This window comes from Tupaia chinensis, unplaced genomic scaffold, assembly GCF_000334495.1.
Source record: "Tupaia chinensis unplaced genomic scaffold, TupChi_1.0 Scaffold140534_1, whole genome shotgun sequence".
Taxonomy (NCBI): domain Eukaryota; kingdom Metazoa; phylum Chordata; class Mammalia; order Scandentia; family Tupaiidae; genus Tupaia; species Tupaia belangeri.
In genome coordinates, this window is record NW_006200409.1 from 705,554 (window position 1) to 726,434 (window position 20,881).

General features: G+C 36.0%; 1 protein-coding gene across 2 annotated transcripts in view; it reads right to left on the reverse strand.

The window, feature by feature from the left end:
* The window catches only part of NHLRC2 (NHL repeat containing 2), a 62,371-nt gene that overhangs the window by 34,107 nt on the left and 7,383 nt on the right, over window positions 1-20,881 (reverse strand). For both annotated transcript variants that reach the window (XM_006162764.3, XM_027766073.1), the window contains 3 exons: window positions 17,119-17,574; window positions 14,711-14,832; window positions 5,700-5,829 (listed from right to left, as the gene is read on the reverse strand). In XM_006162764.3, coding sequence (XP_006162826.1) covers window positions 5,700-5,829; window positions 14,711-14,832; window positions 17,119-17,574 — 708 coding nt within the window. The remainder of the gene's footprint in view (window positions 1-5,699; window positions 5,830-14,710; window positions 14,833-17,118; window positions 17,575-20,881) is intronic.

The window sequence follows — 20,881 nt, forward strand, 5'->3', positions numbered from 1 at the left end:
GCATGTGTGCCCAAGATCCCGAGAGCAGAATGGAGGAGAAGGGATTGCGGCATAGCCATCTCCCCTGTGGGTGATTTCTCACTTTCTTTCTCTCTGTCTCTCTGGTGAGCACACGTGCCCTATAACAAAAACCTCTTAAAAAAAAAAAAAAAAACCTCTAAAAAAAAAAAAAAAAAAAAAGCCCAGCCTCAGCTGGCCTTGACCACAGACAAATTTATGTCCATCTGGCAGGCTTAGGGAGGTAAGGACATGAGTAAGCAAAGGACTTTTTCCATGTGGGTCCAGTTCCATTACCCCTACACCATTAAGTGGCCCCTAATCTCTTCAATTGATTTTTTTGTCTCTATTTTATTTACGCTCTGATCTTTGATATTCTTTCTTTTGTGCTATATTTGGGCTTACCTCCCTCCCCCCTTCCCCAGTTCCTTGAGGTATAAAGTTAGGTTGTTTGAGATCTTTCCTCTTTTTCGATAGTTTTTAATTTATTAAAACCACCCTTAGTTTTTCATTTATTTCTTCATGCCTATGAAGAAATATAGGTTATACATAAATTTTAAGTAACTAAACACTCATGCATACATCACCAAGTTTAAAGAGAACATTTGAAAATTTTATGAATCCGTTCATGATCATACCCATCACTCTTACCAGAGGAACCACCAGTATAACGCCAGTATTTTTCGCTTTACTTTTACTTTTTAATTTGACCATGTCGGGGTACATCTCTCAATGCTTATTGTGTCTTGAATGCTACTGCATTTTCTCTAAAGAAATCACATTGTATATTTCTCCTGTGACTTGTGTTTTTCACTCAAACAACATCTGATATTTCTCCATGCTACTGCTTATAGCTGTGGTCTGTTTATTTGTAGTGAAGAAGGCCAATTATACAGATATCACAATGCCTAACTGATATTTTCATGTTTCCCTATTAATGTTTATCCTCTTTTACATTCCTAATTATGGTAGAATTTCAGAAATATCCTATACAATTTTTTTAGATATTAAAAAATTTAAGTGTTGTGACCAGCAGATGGCATAAGGTTACATCACTAGATGCTTACATGGCCAACTGTGGTTCAAGTCCTGTACCTGGCGGCTTGAAACTCACACCAGGCATGTGTGCATATGTGCCCAGAATCCCAAGAAAAAAATGGAGGAGAAGGGATTGTAGCATGGCTATGCCCTGGTGGCAGGGGGTTGGGGGGAGGTGATTTCTTGCTTTCTTTCTTCTCTCTCTGTCTCTCTGAGTGTGCACACCACATAGCAAAAATCTCTCTTAAAAAAAAAAAAAAAGAAAATTTAAGTGTTTAAAAGAACAATATTTCTTAGCCTCTGCTCACTTAAAGTTGAGTTATTCACATATTTGTTTAAATCAGTTGTACACTTATGTAATTTAAATATACACAAATACACAAACCATTGCAATATGAATGAAAAAAGGATACTTCTATGAAAGCAAAGTTGAATACCTTAGAAAGACTAGATAAAGACAAGTAGCTGAAATTGTTGTTAAATTAGGTATGGAAAAGACAACTGGAAAAGAATGAGTTAAAATAATTTTCAGGAGCCAGCCAGTGGCATGGTGGTTAAGGTGGCTGGATCCTGCACGGTCAGCCGCACGGTTGGAGTCCCAGACCCAAAGGCTTAAAAAGCTGGCCAAGTGCATGTGCATGCATACCTAAAATCCTGAGTGGAGAAGGAAGGAGAAAGGACCACAGTGTGGCCAACCTCTCTGCAGGGGGCTTTCTCTCACTTTCTCTTTCTCTCTTTCTGACTCTCCAGCAAATGCATGTGCCCTATAGCAAATTTTAAAAAAACTTTTCTCCCCCACAAAAATCTAGCAGACTTCAGCCCTCAGATTTCTTTGCAAGTGTTTTAAACTTTCACTACACTTAAGGAAATCTAAACAATATATTTTGGGTGGTGAAACAGACTCTCAGGGGCCCCTTAATGAAAAGACCTCACATTTACATGAAAAGATTGACTAGAAGTGTACATTCATATTTCTTTCTTTTTTTTTTTTTTTTGGAGAGATTTTCACTGTAGGGCGCGTGCACTCGCCAGACAGACAAAAAGAGACATAGAGACAGAAAGCGAGAAATCACCCCCCAGGGGGGATGGTCACACCGCAATCCCTTCTCCTCCATTCTCCTCTCGGGATCTTGGGCACGCATGCACACGCACCTGGCATGAGTTCTAAGCCACCGGGTCCAGGACACAAACTGCAGTCGACTACGTGGGAGTCCAGCGACATAACCATTATGCTAACTGCTGGTTCCCGCATTCTTATTTCTTAAAGTGAAGTATTTTTAGATTTTTAAAAATAAAACAAACATACACATATAAACACATACATTATGTTTAGTACTGTCATACTTTCAAATAGATGGCATCATGCTAAAATATATTTAGCAAAAACAACTGTAAATAGAGCAAATATGCTATGATACAATTTCTCTACACTCTTACAATATACATTAACCCAGGGTTGGATTTCAGATTAATTTAAAGAAGTGGTTCTTAAAATGTCTTTGAGTAACATATCGCTTTGAAAATCTCAAGATAATTTGACCACTTTCTCCAAACTTTTCTTTTTTAAAAAATGTGCTAGAGGCCAAATGCAGTCACTGGAGGAAGAAAGAGACAGAGGGAGGGAAAGCAAGAATGCACTCCCTCATGGGAGATGCAATCCCTTACCCTCCATTTCTTTCTCAGAATTTTGAGCACACACACTTACATCCCTGGTGTGTTTTTCAAGGCTTGCGTGTTTTTCAAGTCGCTGAATCTGAGACTCAAACCACATAGTCAGCCATGTGGGATCCAGCCATCTTAACTACCTGGCCATGGGCTGTCCCTCCTCAAATTTTAAGCAGAATTTCTTGTAGTATACAGAAATTTGTAGATACTACTCAAATCCTAACCACAAATGTCTTGGTGTATAGACCAAAGTTAAATTCTTGGACTAGAGTAGTCATTGTGATTATAGGTCCTGTGCTTAAAAACCATTTTCTTTTAGTCAGCATTCATGTTGAGCTTAAGTGCATTCAAGAATACTCCTCCAGCCACTGCTTGGAATAAAGACATTTTCAAAGCTATAAGTTAAATGGAGAGTTATGATCTATTGACCTAAGATAGGATTCATCTCTTTTCTTGAAAACTGAGCTTAGAAAGACTTAAATCTCAAATACCACCTTACTCCAGTTGGAATCTGAGGGAGATTTTTCTTGGAAAACAATGAGGGTACATTTCAATACAGAGATCAGCACCAAAAAGTTCATGCCATAAAGCATTATTAAACATTTTAACCTATAGAAAAACTTCAGTACTCTTTGGCCATTAAATAACTCCATCTTAGGTATCCCATAAAGTACATTCTGTTTTTAAGCAATGTAAATTCTGACACATGACAGGCTGAACTGCTGTTATTAATTCTTCACTTATCTGTAGGAATGTTAAATATCCACATCCTCGCCATGGCTTCATTATAGGCAAAGTATACTACTGCCCTATGACTTTGAGCCTGGTTATGTGACTTGCTTTAATAAAAGTAGATAAGCCAATAAGACATGGGACACAGGCTTAAAATGTGAGTAACAAACAGGAACTTCTCTCTTGTGCTCCTGCCTTTTGTCAAGAACACATGCCTGAGACAGCCATGTTGAAGGAAGTAGCATAACAATTGGGCCAGATCTGAATCCAAGGAACAGCCTAGATCTAAACTCAGCTTAGCTCAGCCTTGATCAGCTAAAATTCAACTCTTTATGTGAACAAGAAATAAAAGTTTAGGTGTGAGTCTTTCTGATCATTCCCCAGGTGACACTACGGTAGCAAATACTGACAGATACAGTAGGTGCAAATTTCAAGTTGCAGAATGAAAATACCCATATCCAAACTATTTTATAAGCTATAAGTCACTGGGGACATACATATTAAGGGCAGAAATATTTTTTCCTTCAGAGATGGTAACAACATACCAAAGCAACAATTCCTCCTGTAAGTTTTGACTATGTTACTGATAGATCCATTTCAGACTGTTTTTCCATTTGTAAGACTTATGTTCTAACAGCTCAGTGGTATACCAAAGGCCGGGAGGTAACAGTGATAAGTCCTGGTAGGGGGGTTTAACTCTGAAATTATTTAAAATTGCTGATGTACAGTAATAAGAAAAAGATTGAGCTCTAACTAGTTTTATTACTATTTTAAAATTCTCTACATAGGATATGGTGTACCCTCTTATTCCCTGAACCTGAGATGCATTATTCCCAACACATCACCCTCTTGGTGAACCATGCAACAATGCATAATTGTTTAGAAATAGAATTCAAAAAATGGAATTAATTCTTTTTTTTTTTTTTTTTTTTTTTGAGAGAGGTCTTTGCTATAGGGCATGTGCATTCACCAGAAAGACAGAGAGAGAGACAGAGAGATAAAAAGCAAGAAATCACCACCTCCCCCCCCAGGGGGGAAAGCCAGGCTGCAATCCTTCTCTTCCATTCTCCTCTTGGGATCATGAGCATGCATGCACACGCACCCGGTGTGAGTTTAAGCCACCGGGTCTGGGACTTGAACCGTGGCTGACTATATGGGAGTCCAGCGACATAGCCATTACACTAACTGCTGGTCCCAGAATGGAATTAATTTTTAAAAAAAGAAAAAACTTCCATGAAACACCTAAGTCAAATATATTAAGTGCAGAAAGCACCAGTTCATTCATTTATTTTATTAACATTAAAAGCTGTATAAAAATTATTCACAATTAGGGTTGGCAGGTGGCATGGTGGTTAAGGTGCTGGACTCCACATGGCTAATTGTGATTTGAGTCACAGACCTGGTAGCTTGCTTTCTCACTTTCTTTTTCTCTTTGTCTCTCCCTGGTCAAATTAAAAATAATAATAATAAACAAAGAGTAATTCACTGTATTGCAACCAAATTGGTATCATAACAGAGATTTATTTCAAATATAAAGTCATTCAACTAAATTTGTACTTATTTACTCTGTGAATATATTGAGACCACACAAATCAAATTCCATTTTCAAAGTATTCTAATTTCATTCATTAATCTGACATTAGACATGTGAACAACCATCTCAGCATCACTGTGGACTAATAAGTAATAAAAATACCAGGAAAAGTACTCTTGAATTTTTTTTTCAATCAACTGATTACAGGTAATATTGATCATAAAGATAATATAAATCTCATTCATCGTCAATATCTGCATAATTCAGTAGGGCAAATTTTTAACTGCTCAAAAAAAGTCATCTTGATTCAACATAAATTTTAAGCATCTAAAGGCAAAGTAGCTACCTCTCTGATTTCTTCATTTCTTTTCCAAACTAGAATAAATAAGGATACTGTTAAGTGGTACTGGTGAAGAATATTCCTTTGAAGTTCTGAAACTGTGATTCTTTCAGTCTAATATTCGGAACTGCATTAATTGAAAGATGTAGCTAAAATCAAATTCTTTAAAGTAGTATATACTTTATATATCTTGTATATATTTGTATAACTTGTATATCTTGTATGTTACTGATGCCTTTATTTTTACACAATTGACAAACTCCAAGTCACAGGTATAAAAGCAAAAAATAATTAGCAACGGAATTAATCCCAATGAGTATCTCAGTATATTTTTTAAAAATTTACTTATATTAAGCAAACTTTATTTATATTTGATATTAAACGTTTCCCTACCTGATGTTCCAAAAACTACATCCCACGGGGAACTAATGGGTTGCTGTTCTCCATTTGCTCCACCTTCTGTATCTGTACCTTGAATTCCAATGCCAGCTACAGTGCTCACATTCTCAGCTTCTAGGTCAATCTACAGAAATTCGATGGATGTTTGATGTTACTTTTGCTTTTTTCTTTTGTTAACTAAAAATTTCCAATAGAACATTTACAGTATTTTTTAACACAACATAAAAAAAGACTAATCAATTATAAAGTGAACTTGTTATTCAAATGTACGTTCTCAGTCTCTTTCATTTCCCCATCTGTCCATTCTCCCACTTTCCCCTTCTTAGTCTCCTTCCCTGTGATGTGTCCAGCAGAACTGGTGCTACCTCCTCTTAGCTATAAAATATTTTAGAAGCAAAGGAAATTTAAAAATGCAATCTAGCAAAATATGTTTCTTAAAATTAAATGCACATACTTCAGTTATGTTTAACTAGTAATAAACACACATTCAAACAGTATATGTCAAACATTGATCTAAGAATGAGCCAGACACCCTGCCATCTTCATAACCCTGAGTGTGATTCTGATTATTATAAAGGATATAGAGATACAGATCCTTAAGTAACTTTCTCAAAATACCATACCTAGAAACTAGCAGCTAGTAAGTTAGGGATCTGGAATTTGAACCCAGGCAGTTCTATGATGCAATACTGACTTTACTTCATGAACTGAAAAACTTGTGCATTTTACTGGAAAAAGATGCTCGACATTTTCATTTCTAGACTCTTCCCAACAGTTTACCATGAAAAATTTCAAACGTACAGAAAAGGTGGAAGAATTCTGCAGCAAACACCCACCACCTGAATATATTCTATTATCGACATTTCACTTACTTGCTTTATATTTTATCTAGCCATCAATCTCTCTATCCATTTACAATTTCGATGTAACCACAAACATCAATATACTATCATCAAAAGATCAGCATACCACTGTGGTTTTAATTTTCATTTCCTTCTTAACTCATAATGTTGAACACTTTTTATGTGCTTTTGATTATATATCTTTTGAAAACTGTTCAAATCTTTGGCTATTTTTTAGTGTGTTGTCCCCAAATTTCTCAGTTATAGGAGCCTTTATATATCATGGACACTAGTTCTCTGATAGATACGTTTTGTGGATTTTTGCTAATATCTTCGGGTAGCCTGTGGCTTTTCTTTTTCTTTTCTAATTGCGAAGTTTTTTGTTTTTTGAAAATTTTTTGCTATAGGACTTGTGCTCATTGGAAAGAGACAGAGAGAGGGAGAAAGTAAGAAGTTATACCCCGGAGAATTGCCATACTACAATCTCTTCTCCTTCATTTTCTTCTAGGGATTCTGGGAGTGTTTTTCAAGCCACAAGGTTTGGGACTCAAACCTCCAGTCAGTCATGTGGGATCTGGCACCTTAACAATGCTACCTGCCAGGCCTAAGGGTAAATTTTACATTTTGAGCAGACATTTTAAATTTTGAGAAAGTCAAATTTATCTTTCTTCTTTTATTATTATTGTTTATGTGTCCTGTCTTGAGAAATTTTTGTCTACCTGCAGATCACCATAATATTTTCTGCCATCCTATTGGGTGTGACAGTTTCTCTCCAAGGTTCGTGGTTATGATATGTATTTCTTCAGTGATTTATGATGTCAAATACCTTTTCCTATACTCATGAACTATTTGTATATCTTCCTTTGAGAAGTGGTTTCTGAATGGCTTTAGCTTTTATATTTAGGTCTGCAATACATCTTGAATTGATGCTTGTTATGCTCTAGAAGACAGGGATACACTGTATGAATACCCAGTTATTCCATTATCATCTGCTGAAATTATTTTCCTTTCTACACTTGATGGCTTTGATGGTTTTTTGAAAATCAAATAGCTATAAAGGTATAGAGCTACTTCTAGGCTTTTGAGTATATGTCGGAAGTCTTCAAACCAGGTAGAATAAGTTTTTGTTTTGTTTTTTTTTTTAAATTTTGCTTTTTCAAGAGTGTTTTAGACAATCTATATCCTTTGTTTTGCACTGCCATTTAAATTTGGAATCCACTTGTTAATTATTGAGTTGTCAGAAAAGTCATGATGTATTTTTCTAACTTTTTCTGTGCAAAAATGTGTCATAACTTTTCCAAGAATCCAATATTAACAACAACAAAAAGCCTGAGGGCATTTTGGTTGGGATTGTGTTGAATTTATAGATCAATCTAGAGAATTTATATCTTAATACTGAACTTTCAATATTAATTATATTCAAAATATTTACATTAATAGTGAATACTGGATTAGTTTTTCTCAGCAGTCTTTTTTATTAATTAATTTTTTTCTCATGAAAGAGAGACAGACAGAGACACACACCCCATCAGGGTCCCCATGCTGAGATCCACCCCAGTTTCAGGTGGCCTGTATCGGGCACACAGACATCTGCAGTGCTCAGGTTGGTCCTGGAACAGAAATTCAAAACCTTCCTCATGTGAATCCAGTGTGTCACTGCTCGTCCCTCTCAGCAATGTTTTATACTTTGAAGTGTACAAGTCTTGTATGCATTTTGTTAAATTGATTCTAAGCATTTTATGTTTTCGTTATTACTTTAAACAGAATTTTCAAATACTAATTATCAATAGATTATTATTAATATATAAAAATGCAATTGATATTTTCATAATGGCTTTGTATTCTATAACCTTCATAAATTATTATTAGTTCTAGTAACTGTTTCATAGACTTCTTAGAATTTTCTAGGTACATATTGTGGTCTTTCTTCCCAGAGAGATGCTGCTATGGCTGTTTCTACTCAGCCAATTTGATTCTCCTTCCAGAGATGGGTTTTCAGCATTAGTCTGCCATCTTCCCAGGTCACAGTGTCCTGAATAATGCTACCTTTATTTTCCATCAACACTTGTCTTACAACTGCCAGTTTCTGAGCACTGAGCAGCTAAACATGGGTCCGGCCACTGGCCTGGACCTGCAGCTGGTTTGGTTACAATAAAACAAAGCACTCAAAGCAGCCCACCGCCTTTCCCCACAAAAAAGGAATTTTCTAGGTACAGGGCATGTCACTGGCAAATAGTTACTCCTCTTCTTTTCAAAATGCATTCCCTTCATTTCTTTCTTGCTGCATTGCAGTAGCTAGGACTTCCAGTGCAATGAACCGCTCCCAATTTTGGGTGAGGACCGTTGCACATCAAGTGTAGTGATGGGCTTTTTGGGGGTGACCTTTACCACACTGAGGGTGTTCATTTAAAGTTTACTGATTTTATCATAAATGTTATATGATTTCAAGTGTTTTTCTGTAACTATGGTGAATTACATTGATTTATTTCAGTGATACTGTTCTGCATTATTTTTTAGTGTCTGTTCTATAATCTAAGGCTATAAAGACTATTCAACAATTAAACTTTTTATTTTTAACAAATCTAATTTGCAAAAATATATTACTAGGGACTAGCCTTTGAAATAAATCTTGATTTAAGAAATATCACAGAAATTGATAATAATCAAGTAACTTCTCTTTTAAAAAGCAGTAGGCCCAAGAGATGTTAAAAGGAAATTCTTACAAATGCTCAAAAATCAGTATTTCCTGCATGAGGCAAATTATCCCAAAAAACAGAAAAAGAATTCAACTAAGCTCATTTGAAGAGGTTAGTGTGGCCTTAACTCCAAAACCAGATAAGAACAGTATAAAAAGTTATATTATCTCATTTATAAACATGAATTTAAATATATTAAATATAATTTTAGATACAGAAATCTAATTTCTTTTAATAATTTATGATTAGTAAGGTTTATTTCAGAAATAAAAAGGTGTCTTAACTTCAAAAGAATCTATTAATATAATTCATTAATCAACAGACATAGGACAAAAAATTATACAATTATTTCAATAAATGTAACAAGTCCATTTAATACAATTATACAATAAGATAATTCTTGTCAATTAGGCAGGAAGAAATTTCCCTAATGTCTTAAATATTTTATTTCCAAAAACCACAACAAATATTAAACATTTGGAGAAAATTTTCATGCATTCCCTTTAAGATTTTAGTCTGCCATCTTCCCAGGTCACAGTGTCCTGAATAATGCTACCTTTATTTTCCATCAACACTTGTCTTACAACTACCAGTTTCTGAGCACTGAGCAGCTAAACATGGGTCCGGCCACTGGCCTGGACCTGCAGCTGGTTTGGTTACAATAAAACAAAGCACTCAAAGCAGCCCACCGCCTTTCCCCACAAAAAAGGAATTTTCTAGGTACAGGGCATGTCACTGGCAAATAGTTACTCCTCTTCTTTTCAAAATGCATTCCCTTCATTTCTTTCTTGCTGCATTGCAGTAGCTAGGACTTCCAGTGCAATGCACCGCTCCCAATTTTGGGTGAGGACCGGTGCACATCAAGTGTAGTGATGGGCTTTTTGGGGGTGACCTTTACCACACTGAGGGTGTTCATTTAAAGTTTACTGATTTTATCATAAATGTTATATGATTTCAAGTGTTTTTCTGTAACTATGGTGAATTACATTGATTTATTTCAGTGATACTGTTCTGCATTATTTTTTAGTGTCTGTTCTATAATCTAAGGCTATAAAGACTATTCAACAATTAAACTTTTTATTTTTAACAAATCTAATTTGCAAAAATATATTACTAGGGACTAGCCTTTGAAATAAATCTTGATTTAAGAAATATCACAGAAATTGATAATAATCAAGTAACTTCTCTTTTAAAAAGCAGTAGGCCCAAGAGATGTTAAAAGGAAATTCTTACAAATGCTCAAAAATCAGTATTTCCTGCATGAGGCAAATTATCCCAAAAAACAGAAAAAGAATTCAACTAAGCTCATTTGAAGAGGTTAGTGTGGCCTTAACTCCAAAACCAGATAAGAACAGTATAAAAAGTTATATTATCTCATTTATAAACATGAATTTAAATATATTAAATATAATTTTAGATACAGAAATCTAATTTCTTTTAATAATTTATGATTAGTAAGGTTTATTTCAGAAATAAAAAGGTGTCTTAACTTCAAAAGAATCTATTAATATAATTCATTAATCAACAGACATAGGACAAAAAATTATACAATTATTTCAATAAATGTAACAAGTCCATTTAATACAATTATACAATAAGATAATTCTTGTCAATTAGGCAGGAAGAAATTTCCCTAATGTCTTAAATATTTTATTTCCAAAAACCACAACAAATATTAAACATTTGGAGAAAATTTTCATGCATTCCCTTTAAGATTATGAGTGTGACAAGATATCCATTATCTCTGCTAATGCTTAGAAACAATTAAAATACTGGCCAACAATAAAAGGAAACAGTAAACATAAAAATCAGAAGGGAATTGGTTTTACAGATAATATAACTATTTACATAAGAACTAGTCAAAAGTTTTTTTTTTTTGTCAGAAATGAAAAGGCTCATACTAAAATTTACAGATTGCAAGGGACCCAGGATCGCCAAAACAGCCTTGAAAAAGAAAGTTAGAGGATCATACTTCTCTATTTTAAAACTTATTTACAGAGGCAGCAACTAACTTAGTAGGCTGCTAAAGACTCACATCAATAAAACTCACATATATCAATTTCTGAAAGTCCAGAAATAAAACCTCATTATCTATGATGAATTGATTTTCAACACGGTTGCCAAGACTATGCAATAAAGAAAGAAAAGTCTCTTCTGATAAATGGTTCTGAGTTATCTGTAAAACGCGAAAAAAAGAAGTGGGATCCCCACCTCATGCCATACACAGGATCAACTCAAATTGGATAAAAGATCTAATTACGGAACCTTAACTAGAAGACTTTTAGAAGAAAATGGAGGTAAATCTATGAGGTATATCATAGAGGTGACCTGGACTTAGCAACAGATTCTTACACATGATACCAAAAGCTCAGGCGACTAAAAAGAAAATTAAGCATAGTGGTGTATGTCTGTAATCTGTGTGGCAGGACTGTGAGCTTATGGACGGCATGGACAACACAGGGACACCCTACCTGAAAGAGCTAGGCAGGGTGGGATGTGCCTGTGGTCCTGGTTACTGGAAGAGCTCATCATGACACAGTGAGATCTTGTCTACATCACACACACACACAAACACACACACATGCTTGGAAGGCTGAGGCAAGAGAGAATCACAACCCAGTGAGATCTTGTCTCCAACACCCTTCTCCCAAAAAGATAAATTAGGCAACATCAAAATGTAAAACTCTGGGCTGGCTCAGTAGCTAACATGCTACTCAAGCAATATTGGCTTCATATAGAACATTATGGGTTCAGTTCCCCATCACCTATATACACTAGTGCCTGTACCTAGTCTGGCTGACTGGGTTGTCTGGGAACAGGGGGTGGGCAGGTCACAGTGGGAAACCCTGTTGAGGATGCTTATCATCTTTCTTTTCCCCTCCCTTGCTCTCCTGTTCTCTCTCATTCTCATAAAAGGGAAAACAAAACAAAACAAAATAAAAACAAAACAAAGCCACCCACAACAAAACAAGAAAACCTTTAACTATTGTGCATCAAAGACATGATAAAGTAGAAAGGCAAACCATCATATATTTGATAAAGAACATGTACCTAGAATATGTAAAGAATTCTTACAACTCAACTGTAAAAAACACAAGAAACCCAATTTAAAAACTAGCTCTTGCTGGACCCCCCCACATGGCTGACTGCGGTTCCAGTCCTGGATCTGGAGGCTTGAAACTCAGGCTGCGAGCATGTGCGTGCGTGACCAAGATCCCAAAAGAAGAATGGAGAAGGGATTGTGGCATTGCCATCTCTCCACCCCGGGGCGTAGGGAGGAGTGTGATTTCTCGCTTTCTGTCTCTCTGTCTCTCTGTCTGGTGAGCACATGCTCCCTATAGCAAAAAATGTCTCTTAAAAAAAAAATCTTAATAGTTCTCAAAGAAGATATACAAATGGCTGATAAGCACGGGAAAAGATCCCTGGCATCATTACTTATCAGGAAAATGCCTATGAAAACCACAATGAGATGTCATTTTATATCCAGTAGGCTAGCTAGAATTTAAAAAATGAAAACTGGGGGCCAGCAGGTGACATGGTGATTCAGGTATTGGACTCCCAATACATGATTGACTGCAGTTCAAGTCCTGGACCTGGTGGCTTGAAACTCACATCAGGCGCATGTGCGTGCATGCCCCAAATCCTAAGAACAGAGGAGAAGGGATTGAGGTGTGGCTATCCCCTTGGGGAATGATTTCTTGCTTTCTGTCTCTGTTTCTCTCTGTCTCTCTGGTGAGCACATGTATCTATAACAAAAATCTCTCTCAAAAAACAAAAAAAGGCAAGTAACATAAAATGGTGAGGATACAGAAAACTTGGAAATCACACATATTCAGGGTGGGAATGTATAATATAATGATACAACTGGTGTGGAAAACAATTTGGAAGTTTCTCAAAAAATTAAACATAAAAACATACAACTCAACAACGATTAGGGTGGTAAAGCACCACATGGCTGACCATGGTTTGAGTCCCAGACCTAGTGGCTTGCTTTCTTACTTTCTCCCTTTCTGGTTAGTGTTAGTGCAAATTAGAAAATAAAATAATAATAATAAATAAAAATAAATGATTCTAAAAAAGTCACTAAGATGTTAAAAAAGTACATTTGCTTTAATTTATTAATCCACAAAACCCTTTCTTCACATAGTACCTTCTTGTACTAAGAACATATATTTTGAAAAAGCCTAATTAAACAGATGTTATTTGGTCATAAATTCATTCAACAAATGTGTATATAATGCCTACCACAGGCCAGGTCCTACTTTAGGTGCTAGTATTTTTTAGCAGTAAAGAAAACATATTTCTTGCTCTCACAGAAATTTATACTATAATGGATACTATTTTATACTGTTTTTTATATTCTATGTACAATAATTAGGTGATAAATAAATGAGAATAAATGCCAATACTCCAAGAAACTGTAAGACAGGCAAGAAAGTATCTGAAACAAGGTGTGTAGACTGAATGGATTAAACACACTTAGCTGCACATTTTCAAAGTAGATAGCATCTTAAAGACCAATGGATTATAGACAACATAGCCATCAGCAGGGATTGTTTTAAAAACCCTGCAAAACACTATGTATGTATGGTATGATTCCATTTGCTTAAGAGTCTCTAGAAAGATTTTTTAATATAAAATTTATTTGCATATGAGTAGAAAACTTCTGAGAAGACAGGAACTTTAATAGTTTGGGGAATTAGAAATGAAGGTGAAACTTTTTTTTTTTTTTAAGTGTTCTACAGGATACCTGTACTTGCTGGAGAGAGGGAGAGAGAGAGAGAAAAAGAGAAGGAAGGTGGGAGGAATGAGAAATCACCCCTAAGAGGATGGCCGTGCCACAATCCCTTCTCTTCCATTCTCCTTTTATGCACACACACATATGCACTCAGCATGTTTTTCAAGCCACTCGGTCCAGGGCTTGAATCAGACTCTCAGCTATGTGGGATCCTGTTGCCTTAACCACCATGCCTTTGGCTGGCCCATGAGGGGGCTTTTTACTTTTATGTAATAATTTTTTTTTAAAACAAAAACATATATAATAAGATAAAGGAAATTTTTAGACTGACTAGTATTTCCAGCCTAAGCATAAGCAAAGGGAGGAGGGAGTGGTGTAACTTTTTTCCAGGTATAAGAAAATTTAAAGAACAAAGGATCACTTTGCAAACAAGTGGTTAGAAAAATACCTCAAAATTAGGAGCTTTTGGGTGATTAGGCACAACTCTGAAACAATGGGTTTAAAAAAAAACAAGAACCTAACTGATTTTTCTTCTGTGGCAAATACACACTGACATACAGAAAAACAGGTTATTTAAGAATAAAACTAAAGCTAGTGCCTCTGAAAAAAGATAACTAAGGATATAATGATATACTCAAGCATCACTCTTTAAGTTCAAGTTTTAATGTAGCAAATATCAGTTTTTTCTGATTAGAAGTTTTAAAACTGAAATTAAAAATGGAAAATTACCTTCCTTATAAGGTGGTTTTCAGTGTCTGCCACATATATGATATTATCCATTATGGCTACACCCTGTGGAGAATTAAAAGTTGACTCTGAAAATATTCCATCTTTTCTTCCAGGATTAGGTCCTAAAAGACAAGATAATCATAAGACACAATTTTCCCACTTAAAAAGTGATTTCTAGATACCCCCCCCAAATATTTACTGCAGAGATTTCAATATGAATAATGTGATATTGTACCTAAAAGTGAAAATGTTTCTCAAGGCATCTATTTTTCTCAAGAGTGAGTTTTGCTAATGGCACGGCTTATAAAATTACTATAAACAGTACACTTAAGTACAGTAGCATATTCAAAAGAAAATAATTTTAAAAGCATTTTAATGACCTATTATCTAGACTAGAAAAAGTTAAAAATAATCTTAGAAAAAGTTAAAAATAATCTTAATCTTTCTGCAGCTGTAATAGATAAATGATTTTTAATAAACTTTGCAAATACGCTCCTTTGATAATACAATAAAAATTATGAACATTTTCTCCAAAAATATTACTATATGCTACATATTGACAGCCAGTCAGTCAAGCATTTCCTAAGTGTCCAAGAATCTCAAGTTAAGAATTCTTCATATCTACTATTTTGCTCTCTCACAAAGTCCTGTAATAGCTTACACACTTTGAGAGCGACATGAGTAGGCTATTCTAGTCTAACAGCCTACTTCTCAGCTTTTGTAATGCATGCAGAATTTCAAGGGTGGAGACTATTAACACAATAAAATAAAATGCTATTTTTATAACCAGAGGACATGCCATTCTAGCCTCTAATCAGCAGTTCCAAACTGCTTTGCAGAACTCTACTGTCCTAGATGTTGGTAAAAGTAGTAGCATAATGTAGTGGCTAGGAAAAGAAGTCAAGGGACCAAGAGACTCGGTTTACATCACAGCTCTACCTCCTCCTTCCTGAAGATTTGGGCTAGTTCTCTGGGTCTCAGCAGTTCTTCTGTAAAACGGAACTACTCAAATCACAGCACCGTAAGGATGAAAATAAATTTATACACATAAAGTGCTTAGAATAATGCCAGGCATGAATGTTTGCTATTATTACTATTACTAATACTGTCATTGTTGTTGATACTGATGAAAGTTCCCCGAAAAAAAATAAAAAGAAAGAAAAGGAACAGAATCCTGAGTTCTGTGGTCACTTTGGACGGGAAAATATTTTACACTATAACCTCCTATTAGATATTCATGAGGCACATTAGCAGAGTAAAAGACCTAAGAAATCCTATGACATCACCACCAACCAAAATCTATTAAATTATATCATAACAGTGTTCCTTGAGTATATATGACCAAAGAATTATTTTGAAATACTAAACAATAACGATTAATATATCATGAGATAACAGTATTCTGAAAAACATGCTGGGAAATGTAGCTTGCTGCTGGCTTCTCTGTTAACAAAGGAGAATATCCACCAATATTATTTTGGAAATTATAGAAATTATTAAAAATTCTTCTAAACCATGTAAATCCAAGCTGCTATAAAAGACACTCTCTGAGTAGTAATTCACAGCTGCCTGTCAAAAATCAAAATACTAAGTAGCCAGAACAAAACAAACACCACAACACACAAGGCAAACTCTAATAAAAACAGCCATGAGATAAAAATAATTGAACAGCTAAGGGAATAATACCTTGCCATACTAAGAATAGCACTAGGACTTGGGAATATTATTACCTTATTTGCATTAGGCATTCAGATAGCCCCATTTAAGTACTAATACTGTGGCTGTCACTGAAGGAGGACTGATCACAAAGAGATGAATTATTTTTCTCTTTGACTAATACGCGGTTAGATGTCAGTTTTCCCTGGATAAGTGACATTAATAAAAAAGTACTTTGGTAGATTTTGTTAATTATGTAGCTGTTAAGAAGGAGAATTTTAAAATCAAAAACCAGGAAGATATGGAACAAAATGACCCATGCTTACATGATACTTATACTGCGCTGTATGTACCCAAAGGACATGGATTTATAAGTATACTTAAGTTGCTATGGAAGAAAATACAATCTTCTACAAATCTTAGCTTATAAACTTCACAATCTAAATCTTAAGTTCCTAGAGTATTGCCCTGGTCTTGAAAAAGGTGTGGCTATATCTTTTTGGAAAGTAAACATAATATTAATACTTTCATTTAAAGTATCTTAAATCCAAAATCTATTTATTTCTCTCAATACACAAATGGGGCGGTTTTGTAAAAAAACAAACAAAAAAACCAAGATGGGATATCTAAACTTACTTAAACGCTACAACTTACTGACTCCTTTTGATTGGAAGCTTTTTGGATATACTGGCTTATTTTTATGAGGTAATGAGGAAAACACATCACGTATTGTAATCATAGGCAGACGTTACCTCCGATGCTGTATTGGATTTGTCCATTCTTCCCAACAACCAAAATTCTATGATGTCCAGTGTCTGCTATTACCACTCTGTTAGTAGCATGGTCTACTGTTACTTTGCCAGGAAACAGCAATGGTGAAGGTGGCAAAGAATCTTTATAGAGTTTTATTCCAATTTTATTATCTTTGATCTGTCCTCTGTCTTTGTAATACTTTAAAGCTATTGAAGTATATAAAAATAATTTATCTTTGTGTCCCTCTCCAATCAAAGAAAACAACATGTTTCCACGGGGTCCAAGTATGACCAACGTTGGCCAACAAGAAACTTCTAGCTCTTGCCAAAGGCTGGCGTCTGCATCGTTAACCACAGGATGGGTGATATTGTACCGCAGAACAGCACTCTTAATGTTATCCAGGACTTTTTCATTTGGAAACTTAGCTGAATGAACACCAATAACCAGAAGACCATCTGAAAGGAAAAAAATACATGTTAAAAATGATGAGATATCATCATCCTCACATTAGCTTGTTTTTATTAATAAATAGTCAGCAGGTTGAAGACAGAAAAGATAGAACTATATCAGTATCATCAACTACACTTAAGCATATATAAAATTAACAAATATGGGCCAATCCATGGCATGGTGGTTAAGGCAGGTGGATCTCCCATGACTTAGAGCATGGTTTGAGTCCCAGACCTGGCACCTTGAGAAACATGCCTGGCTTGTGTGCATGCATGCCCAAAATCCCAAGAGAAGGGAGAAATGGAGAAAAGACTGCAGCATGACCATGCCCCATGGGGGGGGTGCGTTCTCACTTCTCTCTTTCATTTCTATCCCCCTCAGCCCCCGTGAACACGTGCACCCTCTAGCCAAATTAAAGGAAAAAATAAAAAGAAAAATCTAAATCTCATGACAATCTTTTCTTTTTTTTCCAGTTAGAATAGGTTTTTATTCATTCATAATAGAGCATGTACACCTACAAATGACAGAGAGAGAAAGAGAGAAATGAGCACCCTCCACATGGTCTGGTCACACTATAATCCTCTTCCTTCAGTCCTCCAGCCTATCCGATCCTGAGCATTTGTGTGCATGCTCAGTGTGTTCTGGGCTGACTGGGCTGGGGACCTGAACTGTGGTTATCATGTGGAATCTGGCTTCTCTTAGGCATTGTATTACCTATGCCATGGAGTCGACCACATCATGACAACTTTGATAGCTATGACATTAAAAATACATATGATCTAATTCATGAGGCTACTGCAGGATTCAAACTCTTCATACCCTTTACCTAGGCATATATTTGCAACTTCATTTTGATTTTCCCCACTATGGTATTATGATATATAAATATTTTGCTTTACATTCACAGTTCCTGGCTCTTACCTATTTGGACTTTAGTCCTCGGTTCCTGAAACTCCCCAAGGCAGGCTACAGACCTCGTCATAAAATTAAGCCCCTCATTCCAGAGAGGTCCTGCTGCATTTCCCCACCCAGTCTATTAGCACTTCATGCCTACACCTTGAAACTAAAACAGACAGGGTTAGAGAGCTTATAGACAGCTCAGCATGTGGAAACTTGCAGAAAGGTGAACAAGAAACTCACCCACATGCCAGGAGGGTAGTGCTTCCAAACTTCATGAGCATTGAAGCTCCCACACTTAGGATCCTCCAGACTTCACTCTATATATCTCTATATGGCTATTTATTTGTATCCTTTAAAATATCCTTTATAATAAATCAGTAACTCTTAGTGTTCTAAGTTATGTGAGCCACTCTAGCAAATTACTTGAAAAAGAAAAGATTGTAGTAACCCTAACTTATACCTAGTTGATTAGAAATTACAGAGGCCTAGACTTGAGACTGGCATCTTAAGTTGGGAATGTGGGTATGAGCCCTCCATGTAGGTAGTATCACAATGCAACTGGATTAGAGAAACCTAGCTGGTGTGTGTAGAACTGAATCGACTGCTTGCGATGGAGAACTATCCCCACATGTTTTGGTATCTTATACCTGGTCTGTGTTGAGAGAAGAGTGGAAACCAGTTTTCCTGACAAACCTTCCTTTCTTGACTTGCTCTGAGAGTGGGCCTAGTTTGGGGACCATAAAGGGGTCTAAAACTCCAACAGAAACCCCACTGCATTTCTGGTCTCAGGAAGCAGGGAAACTGGAGAGTGTGGGAAAGTCCTAAGGAGAAGAGAACTGAAAAAGGTAATTCCCCATTTTGAGTACACTTACAAGTCTCAGTCAAACATCTAACCTACACACATATGAGACAGACGTAAAAACATGTAGCATGTGCTTAGAGAATGGAGAACTGAATTACTGGGTTGACAGAAGGAGAGAGAGCTGATGAGAAATGAGACAGAATTCATAATTGAATCAACAAGGTCAAATGTCTATTAAACAAAGCCATCAGCCCAACCACTAAGATGGAGTAGTAATGCAAGTGCCCTGCAAGGGTGCAAGTCATAGGGCCAATGGCTGGTTTGGATCCCTGGAAACATGAACAGAGACATTATAAAAAGTAACTAAAAAATTTTAGAACTTAAAAATACCACATTGAAATAAATTCACTGGATGAGTTCAATAGTAAAAAGGAGATGACAGAAAAGTCAATGGCAACATAAATTATTTATCTAAAGATCACAGAAAGAAGATTGGGGTGGGGGGGAAATGAACAGAATGTCAGGGACTTATGAACAGTTTCAAAAATCTAAGTGTAACTGGAGTCCCAAACAGAGAGGAGAAACGGATTGGAAGGGGAAAAAAATGAGTAACACTCAACCTTTCTAAATTTGGTTAAAGATACAAACTCATAGAATTGAACATCAGCATACATCAAATATGATGAGTTCAAAGAAAATCATGTCTTAACACATATAAACCAACTGCCGAAAACCAAAGATTAAACACATATGTGTACAGTCACATATATACTGAAAGCAACTAAAAGAAAAGAAACAAGGACCAGCAGTTAGCATAATGGCTATGTCGCTGTAGTCGACTGTGGTTCAAGTCCTGGACCCAGTGGCTTAAACTAACGCCGGGCGCGTGTGTGTGCATGCCCAAGATCCCAAGGGGGGAACGGAGGAGAAGGGATTGCGGTGTGGCCATCTCCCTTGGGGGGTGATTTCTCGCTTTCTGTCTCTCTGTCAAGCACACATGCCCTGTAGCAAAAACCTCTCTAAAATAAAAAGAGAAAAGAAACAGTGCAGAGTGGCTATGATTGCCTAGGGACTGAAGTGGGGTGGTGCAGAGAAGTAAGAATTTCATACACATTACTTAATGTCTCCGTTCATCAGTTTTCTCATGTACCGAATGAGAAAAATAATAGTAACTACCTTACAAATCCAGCAGATTAAAAGAGAACATCTGTGTATGGCGTTCAGCATAGCAACTAACACAATTTTTTTCACCTTAACCCCTCAAAAGATTTTACTATTTTTTTTAAGTTACAAGTATGAAGGTAAACAATAAAAGAAAAATATAAACTTTTTATTTTAAGAGAGTACTTTTTTGCTATGGTGTATGTGCAGTCTCTGGAAAGACAGAGAAAAGGCAAAAAAATCACTTCCTGAGGGGATGCCACACCACAATCCCTTCTCCTCTGGGGATTTTGGGCACTCACGCACATGTGCCGGGGTGAGTCTTAAGCCGCCAGGTCTGGGATTTGAACTGCAGTCAACTACATGGGAGTCCAGCAATGTAGCCATTACACCATCTGCTGGTCCCAACTTCTCTAAATATTAAAGGAATCAGTAAAATAAAATTGCAA